Source organism: Microdochium trichocladiopsis, assembly GCF_020744255.1.
Source record: "Microdochium trichocladiopsis strain MPI-CAGE-CH-0230 chromosome Unknown B0I36scaffold_9, whole genome shotgun sequence".
Taxonomy (NCBI): Eukaryota; Fungi; Ascomycota; class Sordariomycetes; order Xylariales; family Microdochiaceae; genus Microdochium; species Microdochium trichocladiopsis.
This window is the reverse complement of record NW_025763552.1, coordinates 2,892,275-2,907,367: the sequence shown is the minus strand read 5'-3', so window position 1 is coordinate 2,907,367 and position 15,093 is coordinate 2,892,275. Positions and strand designations below refer to the sequence as shown.

Below are 15,093 nucleotides of genomic sequence, written 5' to 3'. Positions count from 1 at the left end.
TTTTACTGGAGACTCGGAATCAAAGAATGACACTAAGCAGACAATCATATATCATAAAATTCATATCCATAGGTTAGACCGAAACATGGCCCACTCGAAGTGGTACATTCACTTCATTTGATACCAAGCATAGATATCCTTATAAAATACAACTTCAAAAGGCAAGTTTAATAGATTAATCACGTGCATAAGGAACCGCTATGCCGTGGGTGCTGATCAATGTATTTTCAGGTTGCATAGAAAGAGACTAGTGTGAGTAAATGCAAATCAGAATACGAGATATTTTCAACGAGTATCAAACGGCAGACAAAATGCGCCAGTTCAAAATAAACATTGGCTGCTCCACGAAAGTTTTCAAGCCTGATAACCCAAGGTTCCTCTCATCATGTATAATCAAATCATCCAACCACAATCTCCTCCAGCGCAGACCTTAGCCTACCACCTTGGTGTTCCAAAGATAGTTGTACGCACTAGAAAGCCTCTCATTCAGATGGCGAACCTGGATCATGTCAACTTTCCACTGAAAGATAGCAACCAGAGCATGAATCGGATGAACTTACATTGCGGGACTCGAACAGGCTGTAGTGGCTGCCAGGTACATTCCAGACGAGATCAATGAACGATTCCTGGTACCGGTCCCAGCCAAGCGTCGGGTCACGACGGAAGCTGTCGACCACAGAGACAGGCTGCTGCTGCTGCTGGACGGCACCGGCACCCGGCTTAACAAACTCGGAAGCGCGGAGCAGGACTGCCGGGGGCAACTTGGCCCTTCGGCGGATCAGCTGGGAAGGGATCGGGGACCCCTCGTCGCTGTCACTGTCGCTGATCCCGCCCGACGACTGGTAAGCGCTGGGCTCCTGCCAGTGGAACATCATTTGCCGGGCCCGCTGGATCGACGAGTAGATCCTGCGACGCAGCCGGGGCGGCATCCCCGGGAGGTCGGGCATGTCGCTGTACATGACATCGTGCAGGGTGCGGTCGCCGATGCTCGCATAAGGCGTGTCGATCAGGATCAGCCCCGCCACCTTGAGGGAGTCGTCACCATCGAGCATGCATGCCAGCTCGACGGACAGCAGGCCACCAAAGGACCAACCTTTGCAAAATGAAAATCAAATGTCAGTGATGTGGGCTTTCACGGGGGCTTGGCAGCAGCCGCAGGTGCGGGGAAGAGGCCCAACATACCGCCAAGGAGAATCTCCTTGCTAGGGACTTTCTCCTTGATCAGGTCCAGGTAGGCCTGTGCCATCTCGCGCATGCCACCTTGCCAAGGCTGCTCGTCCTCGAAGCGGGGGTCTGAGATGGCATAGATGTCACACTCAAAAGGGCCTAGAGACCGATAGCTGTCAACAGTGCCCCCACCATCGTGGATAAGCACCAGAGGCAGGGCGGCCGGGTTGGTGCCGGCCACCAGCTGCTCGACGGGGGAAATGCTGCCTGGCTGCATGGTTGCGGTTGGGCTGCTGCGGGGGAGAGTGGTCTTGCTGCTATGAGCCTAATGTCATGTATTCTGCACTGGGGAACAATTGGTTGCTGCCTACGGTAGCCAAGGCTCGTTGTGCATTATCGGAGACCCAGCCAACCAACGTGAGAAAAGGGCTGGATCATGAACAGGGCGTCTCCATGAACTTATTCTTCGACATCAGCCTTTGTCATCTAGATGTCTGAGACTTGACAATTCTTGCTCAAATGCAATGAAAGTTGTGCTATAGCCGACCTGTCATGGTGCAGTAAGCCATCCTCGTTCTGGCCACATCTCTATCCTGGCCTCGGTGAGGAAAGACAGTCATGGCGAAAAAGGCCCTTGTCCACATTCAGCCTCATCACGAAGCCTCAGCTGAAGACTTGATCGATACACACCCTCTCGACTGCCACGCCCTCTTGCTCTCTTCAGCGGACACACCCCCTCGCTATTATCAGCAGGAACAACGTGATAACGCCTCACCAGCGCAGGACTTGCCCCATAGTAATAGTTGTCATAATACAAGTCCTGCCCCGCTATTGCATTACTATCCACACAATGACTGTCTCTGATTGGCCACGGTGACAACCCTCCTTCCTAATTGGGACACATTGGATGACACTTTGTCGTTCTTGTCAAAAAAGGTCATCCAGGTCAGTCGGTGTCTTGCTGGGGAACGAGAAAGTGCATATCAGACATGCCATGGGCACGGATCGACACCACACTTGCAGTCAACCATCAGCCTTGTGGGGGTCAGGCACAGCTGACTGCTGTCTTGGACCTGTTCCACGTGTTCACCCGCCTCGCCTCGTCAAGCTCAGCTACGAAGAATGCTACGGCACACACAGCCCCTCCTCCCAGTCTGCTGCAGAGCCGTCATTGGACAATGTTAGTAGCAGGAATCGAGGTGCTTAGTTAAGGCATAGTCCTGTAGCCTAGGTGGACAGAAGCAGCACCACCTGTGCTGCCTTGGTCTCGCACCCATGCCAGATCGCTCTCAGAATTCACCCAAGCACTACAACGTGGAGTCTGATATCTGGAAATTTCGCCTAGGCACATGTGATTGCACAGGCATCAACTATAGAACCGCATCAATATTGAATATATGTTTCTGTCTGCAAAAAGGCCAAGACGTAACACGACCTCTGTGAAACCGTGGGGGAAGACTGGTGTGCCTTGTTGTTGGTTGCTCTGACAATCAATCTGTTGAAGCAAAGTGCCTAACATCAAGACCGAAGCTGTCGCGGCGCAGACAAGAATAGCATCTGCTTTCATAAGTTCATGACTTGTAGTCAAGGCGCGGATCGTCCCAACGCCAAGCTCAGCTGGGGGATCCTTGCACACCTAAATCCTTGGCCCACGCAGCTACGTTGAGCTCGTTGCAGGCTAGCTTCAACGCTTTCGACGTAAGGTGTCTTTCGTGAACCCTGTACGCAAGACTAATCGGGACGACAGCATAGCTGTGTATGGCTCATGAAGGACTGCAAGACCCTAGCGGCCGCATGTGAGGAGCGGAGCCAGCATGCATGCCCACCCCTGTAGCACATGGGGCCTGGGGACTCAGCTGGCCTGCCGCTAACAGCCCTGTGCGGCGCGACGCAGCTTGAACCGGTTCCGAGGCGTCCCAAGAAGCTCCGCGATCAACTTGCTGGAGTCTGATAGTGCGACATCGCAGTTCCATCGACGCATAGTGCTAGAGCCATTCTATAGTGACGCCACGTGAAACACCAAGCCTAGCAGCAGTCACGACGATCGCCAAACACAGTGCACACAGACGCCTCGTGCAGATGAGACAGAGCTATCAAAAGAGAGAAGGCAGGTGACAATCGCATTGTGGTACAGCTAACCATCACAGAAGCAATCATTTCATATTAGGAAGATAGCGACAGCAAATCAACAAACAAACAAACAAACAAACATATCAGCCAACATGTCAAGTCTAGAGAGCTCTTCGCTGTCTGGCTCGCAAGACCACAGCAATAGCAGGTGAGCTCTTTTCGCAATTCAAGACCAAAAGTGTCGTTGGTGATGATTTGGAGTTGCATTGTCAAAAATACTGACATCACGAAAAAGTGAGCCGTTCGACAGCAGCGATGGAGAGGAGATGTTGCTTGACGCGCTGGACGACACCGACGACTGGAATCTCAAGCAAGCAATTGAGTTTAATGGAGACGCGCCTGAAATTGTGGACAAGTGCGTCCACACTCTGATCAAGGCGCAGGCAGCAGAGCGTCCCAATGCCATGGCCGTGCGCGGCTGGGATGCAGAATTTACGTACGCGGAGCTGGATGCGGCTTCAGACAGGCTGGCCAGGCGACTGGTAGACCGGGAGAAGGTCCGTGTCAGCGACCTCGTGCATGTGTGCTTTGAGAAGTCGGCCTGGTGGTTCGTGGCCATTGTCGCCATCAACAAGGCTGGCGCTGCCTGGGTTCCACTCGACCCAAAACATCCAAGACAGCATCAAGCACAAATTGTCTCGCAGACTGGCGCCACGCTGGTCCTCTCATCCACCGACCAGGCCGCCGCCTGTGCCGACCTTGTCGCCAATGTACTTGCGGTCAACACGGAGCTGGACGAGCAGCTCAAAGCCGAGCTCGGACCCGCATATACCTTCCCGGCAACCGCCGTCACTCCAGAGGATGCCGTATACGTATTGTTTACGTCCGGGAGCACTGGCACCCCGAAGGGCCTGGTGATGCAGCACAGGGCTGTTTGCACAAGTCAAACTGCCATTGTCAAGCGACTCGGACTTACCCCTGACGTCCGCATGCTACAATTCGCCAGTTTTGTGTTTGACCTGTGTATCGGCGAGATCATCGGACCCCTGATCACCGGTGCCCAGATCTGCGTCCCCTCAGACGAGACCAGGTTGGAGGGACTACAGAAATTCGCATCGGATTTGAACGTCAATTGGGCGTACCTGACACCGGCGTTCGCGCGTACACTGCGTCCCGAGGACATGCCCAGCCTCGAGTTGCTACTGTTAGCAGGCGAGGCTGTGGGTCGCGATGTCTTCAACACCTGGTTTGGCAAAGTGCGCCTGGTAAACGGCTGGGGTCCTGCAGAAACCGCCTGCTTCAGCACACTGCACGAGTGGACGAGCGAAGATGAGTCGCCGTTGACCGTGGGGCGTGCGGTTGGTGGGTTCTGCTGGATAGTCGATCCCGACGACCACAGCCGCCTGGTGCCGATGGGCTGCACGGGAGAAGTCATGATTCAAGGCCCGACGCTTCTGCGCGAGTATCTGAGCGACAAGGCCAGAACTGAGGCCTCGACCGTGGATGATTTGCCCTGGTGGGCCCCCAATCAGGACGAGCGGTGCTGGGGCCGCTTTTTCAAGTCTGGCGATCTCTGCTTCTACAACAGCAACGGAGACATTGAATTCATCAGCCGCAGAGACACGCAGGTCAAGATCCGAGGTCTCAGGGTCGAGCTTACCCACGTGGAACACCATACGCAGGTGGCCACGGAGGGCGCCCAACAGGTCGTCGTTGATGTACTCCGAAATGGCGCAGAGGCAACTTTGGTTGCTTTCCTGTGCTTCAGCCAGGCCACGCGCCTGCCCAAGAGTGACGGTGTAGACCACGACGACGTGTTTCTCCCGCCATCCCCTGAGTTTCGGAACCTCATCATCAGCACTGCCAGTCAGCTCAGCGTTGCACTACCCAGCTACATGGTGCCTGCCGTCTTCATTCCTTGTCGTTTTATCCCCTGCATCGGATCTACAAAGGTCGACCGTGGAGGTCTGCGCCGAGCAGCAGCTGCTTTGGGTAGCGAAGGGATGACCATGTACGCCTTGGTTGGGGCCGAGAAGCGCCCAGTAGAGACACCCATGGAGACTATAATGCAGCAAATCTGGGCTTCGATTTTGAGAGTCAGCCCAGAGTCAATCGGTCGCGATGACAGCTTCTTCCGCCTTGGTGGCGACTCCATCAGCGCCATTCAGGTGGTCACGGCATGCCACGCGGTTAATGTCAGCCTCAGCGTGCATGACATCTTCAGCGATCCCAGGCTGCTGGCCGTCGCGGAAAAGGCGCAGCTTGATGATCTCGACGTCGCTCACAGCATGGATGACCCGGAGCCCTATAGCCTTCTCCCGGCCGAGACCGACCTTGACGTCCTGCAACAGAAAATCCTGGAAGAATGTAGCCTGGGAGACGAGCAACAGATCGAGGACGCCTTTCCGTGCAGTGGCCTGCAGCAAGGTCTGATGGCACTGGCTGTGAAACAACCTGGCTCTTATATGGCACGTCATGCCTACCGCCTTGCGGGTGATGTCGACTTGGACAGATTCCGTGACGCATGGGAACAGACACTCAAACATCATGGCAACCTGCGCACACGTATTATCCTCCACGGAAACGACTCCATCCAGGCAGTCATCGACGAGACACCACAGTGGGAGGCCACCAGCGATGATCTGGTCACCGCCTGGGCTGGGACCAAGAAGATGGAGATGCAGTACGGTTCGCGCCTCTGCAGATACGCTCTTGTGTCTGACGGATCCGGGGCACATTACTTTGTCCTGGTCATCCACCACGCCGTCTTTGACGGTTGGAGTCTGGGGCTGGTCCTGCGCACCCTGTATGAGCTGTACGAGGACGCCAGCGCGGAACCCATGCTGCATGCATACTCTGGGTTCATCAAGCACCTCGACGAACTTGAACCGTCCGAGGCTGCAGATTACTGGACCCAGCAGCTTGCTGGTGCGCAGCGGGCTTCGTTCCCGTCAGTCGACCGGGTCTCTTCGCAGGCGACGTCGTCAGAGACACGGACGGTCGAGACTACAATGCGGTTGCGCGAGCAGGAGGATGCATCAATCACAAAAGCGACCATCCTCCGGGCCGCGTGGGCTATTGTGCTCGCCCAGTACAGCGATCTGGACCAGGACGTGTGCTTCGGCACGGCGACTTCTGGCCGGCAATCCAGCGCTCCCCACATCGAGTCCATCGCCGGCCCTACTGTCGCTACCGTGCCAGTCAGAGTCCGCCTTGGCAGGCAGCAGCTGATTCGAGATGTACTCCGGGACGTACAGAACCAGGCGGTGGAAATGGTCCGGTACGAGCAGTATGGACTCCGCAATATCACCCGCCTCAGCACCGAGGCTCGGGAAGTGTGCGACTTTGCCAACCTCATGATTGTCCAGCCAGTGCAGTCTACGGAAAGCGGTGACAACGACGACGAAAGTCTCAGCAAGTCCGTCTTGCTTCGCGCCGTGGATGCACACAGCTTCGGCCCATCCCAGGGGCTGGAGGGCTACTTCAACTACCCACTTGTGCTCCAGGCCTTCACCTACAACGACCGGGTTCGGCTAGTCATGACCTTTGATGCCGCAGTCGTTTCTGAAGAGAGAATCAGGGCCATGACCTACCACATCGACCACGTCGTCCAGCAGTTGTATACCAAGGGCGACATGACCGTTGGCGAACTTTCAGTGGCTGGACCCTGGGATCTTGACCAAGCACGACGCTGGAACACGGCCGACGCTTCCCCAGTCGAGGCTTGTGTCCATGATATGTTCGTCGCACAGGTGGCAGCCAGCCCCAACAAAGAAGCGATTACTTCCTGGGACGGCTCGCTCACGTACAGCCAACTGGATCGCATGTCCTCACTGCTATCGACCCATCTCATTGAGTTGGGGGCTCAATCGGACATGCTCATCCCGGTCTGCTTTGAGAAGTCCATCTGGACCGTCGTGGCTATGCTGGGTATCTTGAAAGCGGGCAGCGGTTTCTGCCCTGTTGATCCGGCGCATCCCCTTGCCCGACGCCAGGAGTTGATCCAGGAGACCAAGGCCCGGATCATGATTGTGTCTGAAACCTCGGCGGCTTCGTCAGTTGCGCTCTGTGAGTCAGTCGTCACACTCAATCTTGCCTTCATTACGCAGCTGTCGGAAAGCTTCGTCACCTCCCACGCGACGGCGACCCGCAATGTGGTCACAAAGCCACACAACATTGCATACGCCATCTTCACGTCCGGATCAACAGGACGGCCAAAAACTATTGTCGCACAACATTCGGCCCTTTGCAAGAGTCTGAAAGCACAGACCACGGCCTACGAGATAACCTCAGAGTCGAGAGTGCTACAATTCTCAAACTATGCCTTCGACGCTACACTCACCGAAATCTTCACAACCTTGGTGGCTGGCGGAACCATCTGCGTGCCTTCTGATGCCGACCGTCTGCAGGATATTGCCGGGTTCATCCGCCGGAACAACGTGACTGCAGCCATGCTTACGCCATCGTTCGCAATGACTTTTACCCCCGACGAGACTCCGACACTCAAGACTATCGTCATGGGCGGCGAGGCACCAACAGTGGCTAACCTGGATACCTGGTTGGGACGCGTGCGGCTCATCAACGGTTACGGCCCGACAGAGACCATCATCTACTGCACATACCACGTCTACGAGAGCAAGGATGAATGCCCCACGATCGTCGGCCGCGGTCTCACGGGAAGCTGCTGGTTGGTCGACCCCCAGAATCACCAGAAGCTCACACCCATCGGCTGCGTTGGCGAACTCGTCGTTCAAGGGCATGCTCTAGCACTTGGTTACGCGAACGACATCGAGACGTCAGCTCGGGTGTTTCTCAACAGCGTAGACTGGCTCTCACCTACCGATATTGCAGGCCAACGGTTCTACAAGACTGGAGACTTGATGCGCTATGGGCCAGACGGGGCGCTGCAGTACATCGGCCGCAAGGACACCCAGATCAAGCTGCGCGGTCAGCGCATTGAGCTTGGGGCTATCGAGCAGAGCATCAAGCGCTTGCAGCCCGCCTTTGAGCATGTCGCCGTCGAGGTGATTTCGCACGACGGCCGTGATGCCCTCGCCGCATTGGTGAATTTCCATGCTGGGCACGCCGTCCTCGAGGGCGTTGAAGGCGAAACCGGAGTTGGACTGCTCAAGAAGAGCGATGCCACGCAGATACTGTTTGTCAGTCTGTCTGAAGAACTCAAAGCGTTGCTCCCGGCTTACATGGTGCCGAAATATTTCATCCCCATGACCGAGATGCCTTTCCAGGCTGCCTCAATGAAGCTGAACCGTTCCAGACTTCGCCAGATTGCGAACGAGCTGACCACCGAAGAGCTTCTCGCCTGCACCTTGGCAGATGCAGCAAAGGTGGCGCCGGCCACCGAGATGGAGATCCAGATGGCCGAGATCTGGGCGCGTGTTCTGCAGATGGAGCCGAGCCAGATCGGGCGCGACGACAACTTCTTGACAATTGGCGGTGACTCCCTGTCGGCGATCCAAGTATCGACTCTGGCACGATTCTACGACATTCAGGTCTCTGTGCAGGACATCTTCCAAGACCCACGCCTATCTGCCGTCGCTCTGGCTGCCGCTGCTGCGGACACGCAAGAACTGCCACTGGCGTCGTACACTGCAGAGCCCTTCAGCCTTGTCGACCCGGCGATGTTGGCCAGTGTTCGCTCAACGGTCAAGAACACCTGCCACCTTCCCGATGAGCCTGACTGTATCCAGGACATCTACCCTTGCACGCCCTTGCAAGAAGGTCTAATGGCCTTAAGCGTCAAGCAACCGGGATCCTACATTGCCAAGAACGCCTTCGAGCTCGCTGGCACAGTTGATTTGGCCCGGTTCAGGGCCGCCTGGGAACATACCATGCTAGCGTGCGAGAATCTGCGCACTCGCATCGTCCTCGACGGCGAGGCATCGATGCAGGTTGTAGTCAAAGAGGATCCGCTCTGGGAGGTCACCGAGGATGTCAGCGACTTGTCCGAGTTCCTGGCTAAAGCCAAAGGTGTGCAGATGCAGTACGGCTCACGCTTGTGTCGCTACGCACTGCTGTCCACCTCGGCTGATACGAGCTACTTTGTGCTCATCATTCATCACGCAGTGTTTGATGGGTGGAGTATGGGTCTGGCTCTCGAGACATTGCGCAGTCACTACCTGGATACTGCAGTGCCGCCGCTCCAGCCATACTCCAGCTTTGTCAAGTATACGATGGAGATGGATGAATCTTCCATGGAAGATTACTGGCGAACCCAACTTGAGGGAGTGCAGAAGACCACGCTCCCAGACCTGAGGTTTCCCCAGCAGCAAGGCACCGGAAGCAGAGGCAGTCGTGTTCTGAGGTCGAGCATTCCGTTCACGAGCACCAGCAACAGGATGGCCGTCACAAAGGCCACGCTCCTGCGGTCTGCCTGGGCCCTGATCCTGTCCAAGTACTGTGACATGGAGGACGTCTGCTTCGGCACAACAGTGTCGGGCCGACAAGCTCCAGTCCAAGGGCTGGAAATGTCGACGGGCCCAGCTGTCGCGACTGTGCCTGTACGTGTGCGTCTTGACAAGCAGCAGACGGTCGCTGCGTTCTTGGAGGGAGTGCAGAAGCAAGCATCCCAGATGGTGCCGTTTGAGCAGTACGGCTTGCGTCGTATAGCACAATTGGGCCCTGGCGCCCGGGACGCCTGTGACTTCTCTAGCCTGCTGATCATCCAGCCAGGTAAAGGCAAGGCGTCACCGGAACAGGAGCAGCTGTTGCTACAACCCGATGCGGAAGCATTCGGCGGAGAAGAGACGCTCGAGAATTTCTTCAATTACCCTCTTGTTCTTGAGGCTAGCACCAACGACGATTCGATCGACCTGGTGTTCACATACGACTCCGCAGTGCTGTCGGAGCAGAGACTCGATGCACTATCCCAACACCTCCAGCACCTTGTCGCCCAGCTCCAGAACCTGGGAGACTCCCAGCTGGGAACTGTGTCCCTTGCTAGTGCCTGGGACTTTGAGCAGGCTCTGCGCTGGAACACGGCAGACACGGCGATTGTTGACGAGTGCGTCCACGACATCTTTGCTTCACAGGTTGCAAAGACGCCACAGAGCCAGGCTATCCATGCATGGGACGGAACAATGACATATGCCGAGCTCGACATAGCAGCTGATGCGCTTGCCGGGCATCTCGTCAAGTCGGGCGTTGTTGCAGAGATGTTGGTGCCTCTATGCTTTGAGAAGTCTCTTTGGGCCGTTGTGGCCATGCTGGCCGTCTTGAAAGCCGGTGGTGCATTCGTCCCGCTCGACCCGTCTCACCCTGCTGCCAGGCGTCAACTTCTGATTGAGGAGGCTGGTGCAAAGATTGTTCTCGCTTCAGCCTCGCTGGCGGCGAGCTGTAAGGACATGGCCGAGCACACGATCGAAGTCTCCCCATCGCAGCTAGCATTGCTGGCTACCGAGCCGCACCCAGCCAAGGGTCGCGCCACGCCTCCGAATCTCGCTTATGCCATCTTCACGTCTGGCTCCACTGCCAAGCCCAAGACGATTCTCATGGATCATGCTGCCCTGAGCACAAGCATCATCAAGAACGGCGCGACTCACGGGTTCTGTCAAGGTTCTCGGGTGCTACAGTACTCCAGCTTCGTCTTTGATATCAGTCTGGGTGAGATCTTTGAAACGCTGGCGTGTGGAGGTACAGTCTGCATCCCATCCGATACCCAGCGTGTCGGGGGAGGAATCGCACGCTTCATCAGCGACGCCAACGTCAATGTCGCCATGTTGACATCATCCTTCCTTGTTACGCTGAATCCGGAAGACGTTCCCAGCATCGAGTTCATCCTGCTTGTTGGTGAGGCACCCACCAGCCGAGTCTTGCAGGCCTGGGTTAGTCGTCCTAGCGTAAAGGTCATCAATGCGTACGGCCCAGCCGAGGCATGTGTATACTGCGCCGTCCACACATATCACTCCAAGGGTGAAAATCCAGCAAGCATCGGCAAGCCTGTCTCTGGAAACTTCTGGGTCACGGAGAGGGACGATCCAACTCGGCTGGCCCCTATAGGGTGCATCGGTGAGCTTGTCGTCCAGGGCCACGCGCTCGCACGCGGATATGCCAACAACCACGAAGGCACGGCCCGGGTCTTCCTCGATTCCGTGGAGTGGATGCCACAATCGGCTATGCGTGAGGGCGAGAAGTTCTACCGCACAGGCGACTTGGTCAGGTACAACTCTGATGGATCTCTCGAGTACCTTGGCCGCGGCGACACTCAGATCAAGCTCCGTGGTCTTCGCATAGAACTTGCCGCCATTGAGGATGGTATGAAGCGCGCCCATGACGCGGTTCAGCACGTCGCTGTGCATATCGTGACGGATGGTGAAAGGGAGGCCTTGGCCGCTCTCGTCAAGTTTGATCCAGAGGCTGATGGTAGCTTGAGCGTGGTGGTTGAGGACACCAGCGGTCCCTTGGCGGCAAAGTTGACCAACGCTCAGCGCGTTGCATTTACCAGCATCGCCGACCAACTGCACGCCACCCTGCCTAATTACATGGTGCCGGCCTACTTCATCCCTGTCCGCGAGATGCCTTTCCAAACATCCATGAAGCTCGACCGCAAACAGCTCCGCCAGCTCACTCAAGACCTAACTTCTGACCAGCTGCTGGAATACTCTCTGCTGGACTCCAACAAGGAAGAGCCAGCGACTGAGCTCGAGAGTACCCTGCAATTATTGTGGTCGCAGACGCTCAAGATTGACAAGGCACAGATCGGCCGCTATGATAGCTTCCTGCGCCTCGGCGGCGACTCCATCAGCGCCATCCAGATGGTCACTGCAGCAGCTGCCATTGGTCTTACTATAACAGTGCACGACATCTTCAGCGATCCTCGCCTTTGTGCTGTCGCTTCCAAGGCAACCCGAGGACGGCATGGGGATTCTTTCGACAACGCACCTTTCAGTCTGCTGCCGGCAGACGAGGTGGATGCTATACAAGAGAGCATAGTGGCGGACTGCAAGCTCAGTGGACCAGAAGACATTGAGAATGCATATCCCTGCACTGCGCTGCAGGCAGGTCTGCTGGCTCTCGCCATGAAGCAGCCAGGCTCATACGTGGCACGCCGTGTCTTCCAGCTGTCTGATGACGTGGACTTGGACCAGTTCCGGGCCGCCTGGGAACGTGTCGTCGAGGCATGCGAGATACTCCGGACGCGCATTATTCTCCACGAGAGTGTTTCCATCCAGTGCGTCATCAGGGAGCGGCCCACCTGGAAAGATGCTGTCGGGATGGAGCTCCACGATTTCACAGAAGAGACCAAGGCCGTGGAGATGGTGTATGGCAGCAGACTCGCTCGCTATGCACTGGTTTCTGACCAGGAGGGCAAGTCGTACTTTATCCTGGTGATGCACCACGCAGTCTTTGATGCTTGGTCCATGGGCCTTGTGCTCGATAGTCTGTACAAGTCATACAGCGATAACTCCATGCCCGCACTCGAGCCTTACTCGAAGTTCGTGCACCACACCAGTACCCAGATTGCGAACGACGCAGCCGTCGAATACTGGACCGAGGAGCTCTCTGGGTCCTCAACAGCCGCGTTTCCCCGTACAAGCCCTGCCACTGTCGCGGAGGTCCAGCGGAAGCCGGATCCCAGGATCCTGGAGGCCAGCTTAGCGTATCCCAAGCAACACGACACCTCCATCACCAAAGCTACCCTTCTCCGTGCTGCATGGGGATTGGTGCTAGCCAGGTACTGTGATACAAACGACATTTGCTTCGCCGCCACTGTCTCTGGACGGCAAGCGCCAGTCGAAGGCATTCACCAGATGGCGGGTCCCACCCTTGCTACAGTTCCTGTGCGCTTCCAGCTTGCAGAGAGGAAGCAGCAGCCGATTGCAAGTTTCTTGCAGTCTGTGCAGAGCCAGGCGTCCAAGATGGTCTCGTATGAACAATTTGGCCTTCAAAACATTGCAAAGTTGAGCGCTGATTGCGCCTCGGCCTGCGATTTCTCAAGCTTGTTGATCATCCAGCCTGGGCAGTCTGCGAGCCAGCAAGACGGCGACCTCGCGGGGGGCAAGCAGTTGCTTCTGGCACCAGATGCCGAGCTGCTTGGCACGGATGAGGCGTTGGATGGCTACTTCAGCTACCCACTTGTCCTAACTGCCTCTGTGTTCCCTGGTCGTGCCGAGCTTCTGTACAGTTATGATGCGTCTCTCCTGACGCCCGAACAACTGCTCGGGATGACGCGCCACCTCGAGAATGTCGTTAGCCAACTGGTCCAGCTGGGCAACGCACCACTGGAGACTCTGTCCATTGCCGGAGCATGGGATCTCGAGCAAGCTCAGCGCTGGAACGCCGCCGACATCAGTCTCGAGGATTACTGCGTCCACGATCTCATCTCGGAGATGGCTAGCAAGGCCCCTGAACAGGAGGCGATTCACTCTTGGGATGGATCTATGACCTATGCTGACCTCGAGCACAATGCCTCGATCCTCGCAGCATACCTGACCGACCTGGGAGTAGCTACCGAGATGATTGTTCCGGTCTGCTTTGAGAAATCAATCTGGGCCATCGTTGCCATGCTTGGCATACTCAAGGCGAGTGCTGCTTTTGTTCCGCTAGATCCGACTTACCCTGCCAAACGGCGTGATCTGCTCATCCGCGAATCCGGCACCCGTGTCGTGCTTACTTCAACATCCATGGCATCAATATGCGATGACCTTGACGGCGTGTCGACAATCGAGATATCTGCAGATAGCATAGTCCGCATATCCAACGTGACCAAGAACGCCACGAAGGGGGAACAGCAGACTTCTTCTGGAACGCAATCTCCACGATGCACTCCAAGCAACGCGGCCTACGCCATTTTCACCTCCGGATCGACAGGAAAACCCAAGACTATTCTCATGGAGCACAAGGCTCTGTGCACCTCAGTGATCAAGAATGGCCGTGACCACCGCTTCGGTTCTCAGTCGCGGGTCTTGCAGTACTCCAACTTCATCTTCGACATCAGCCTCGGGGAGATCTTTGAGACCCTAGTATACGGAGGCACTATTTGTATCCCTTCAGAAGAGGCCCGCCTGCAAGGGCTGGCCGATTTCATGGAGTCGAGCAGAGTCAACACGGCCATGCTCACGGCGTCGTTCCTCGTCACCCTGAACCCAAGCGAGGTGCCCTCACTGAAGAAGCTGCTGTTGGTCGGCGAGGCCCCAACGCGGGAAGTCGTTCAAACGTGGACGGGAAGTCATGCTGAGCTGATCAATGCGTACGGCCCGGCCGAGGCCTGCATCTACTGCGGAACGCATACCTACCGCTCGCCCGACGAGATGGCAACCAACATCGGCAAGGGGCTGACGACCAACTTCTGGGTCGTGGATTCGGACAACTACGAGCGCCTGGCGCCCATAGGCTGCGTTGGAGAGCTTCTGCTGGAAGGCCATGCTCTAGCTCGCGGGTACGCGAACGACGAGGAACTCACTGCCAGGGCGTTTCTGAGCAGCGTGCCGTGGTTGTCACGAGCCAACCAGGGCGAGACAGCGGGCGACGCAACTCCGTTTTATAAGACTGGCGACTTGGTCCGATACAACACCGACGGCAGCCTTGAGTACTTGGGTCGCAAGGACACACAACTCAAGCTCAGAGGCCAGCGTGTTGAACTCGGCGCCATCGAGCACAGCATCAAGACCACCGTGTCCGCGCTTACAGTTGAACACGTAGGCGTCGACGTGCTGAAGGATGGATCACGCGAGTGGCTGGTTGCACTGGTCAAGCTTGGTGGTGAAGAGAGCTCTGTCAATGACAACGAGGACGCAGATGCGCCTATTCCCCTGAGTTCCGCCACCCGCAACTCCTTTGCTGCCCTGGCGGAGGAGCTTCGTGCTCACCTCCCGTCGTACATGATCCCCAATGTCTTCA

The 15,093-nt window shown here is 56.5% G+C and overlaps 2 protein-coding genes across 2 annotated transcripts in view; one reads left to right on the top strand and one right to left on the bottom strand.

Annotated features, from left to right (window-relative positions):
- Positions 1 to 231: 231 nt before the first annotated feature.
- B0I36DRAFT_387557 (Alpha/Beta hydrolase protein) lies at positions 232 to 1,444 on the bottom strand (the record flags this gene model as incomplete). Its single annotated transcript, XM_046161188.1, has 3 exons — positions 232 to 499; positions 561 to 1,093; positions 1,183 to 1,444. 3 exons carry the CDS (start codon positions 1,442 to 1,444, stop codon positions 431 to 433), a joined length of 864 nt encoding a protein of 287 aa, XP_046008815.1. The 3' UTR covers positions 232 to 430.
- A 1,945-nt stretch (positions 1,445 to 3,389) lies between these two features.
- Positions 3,390 to 15,093, top strand: part of B0I36DRAFT_417494 (uncharacterized protein) — a gene marked incomplete at its 5' end in the record, with an annotated part of 33,644 nt that continues 21,940 nt past the window's right edge. Inside the window, 2 exons of the mRNA XM_046162116.1 lie at positions 3,390 to 3,445; positions 3,533 to 15,093. The exon at positions 3,533 to 15,093 is cut by the window's right edge and continues 21,940 nt beyond it. Of these exons, the coding sequence (XP_046008814.1) occupies positions 3,390 to 3,445; positions 3,533 to 15,093 (11,617 nt within the window). The remainder of the gene's footprint in view (positions 3,446 to 3,532) is intronic.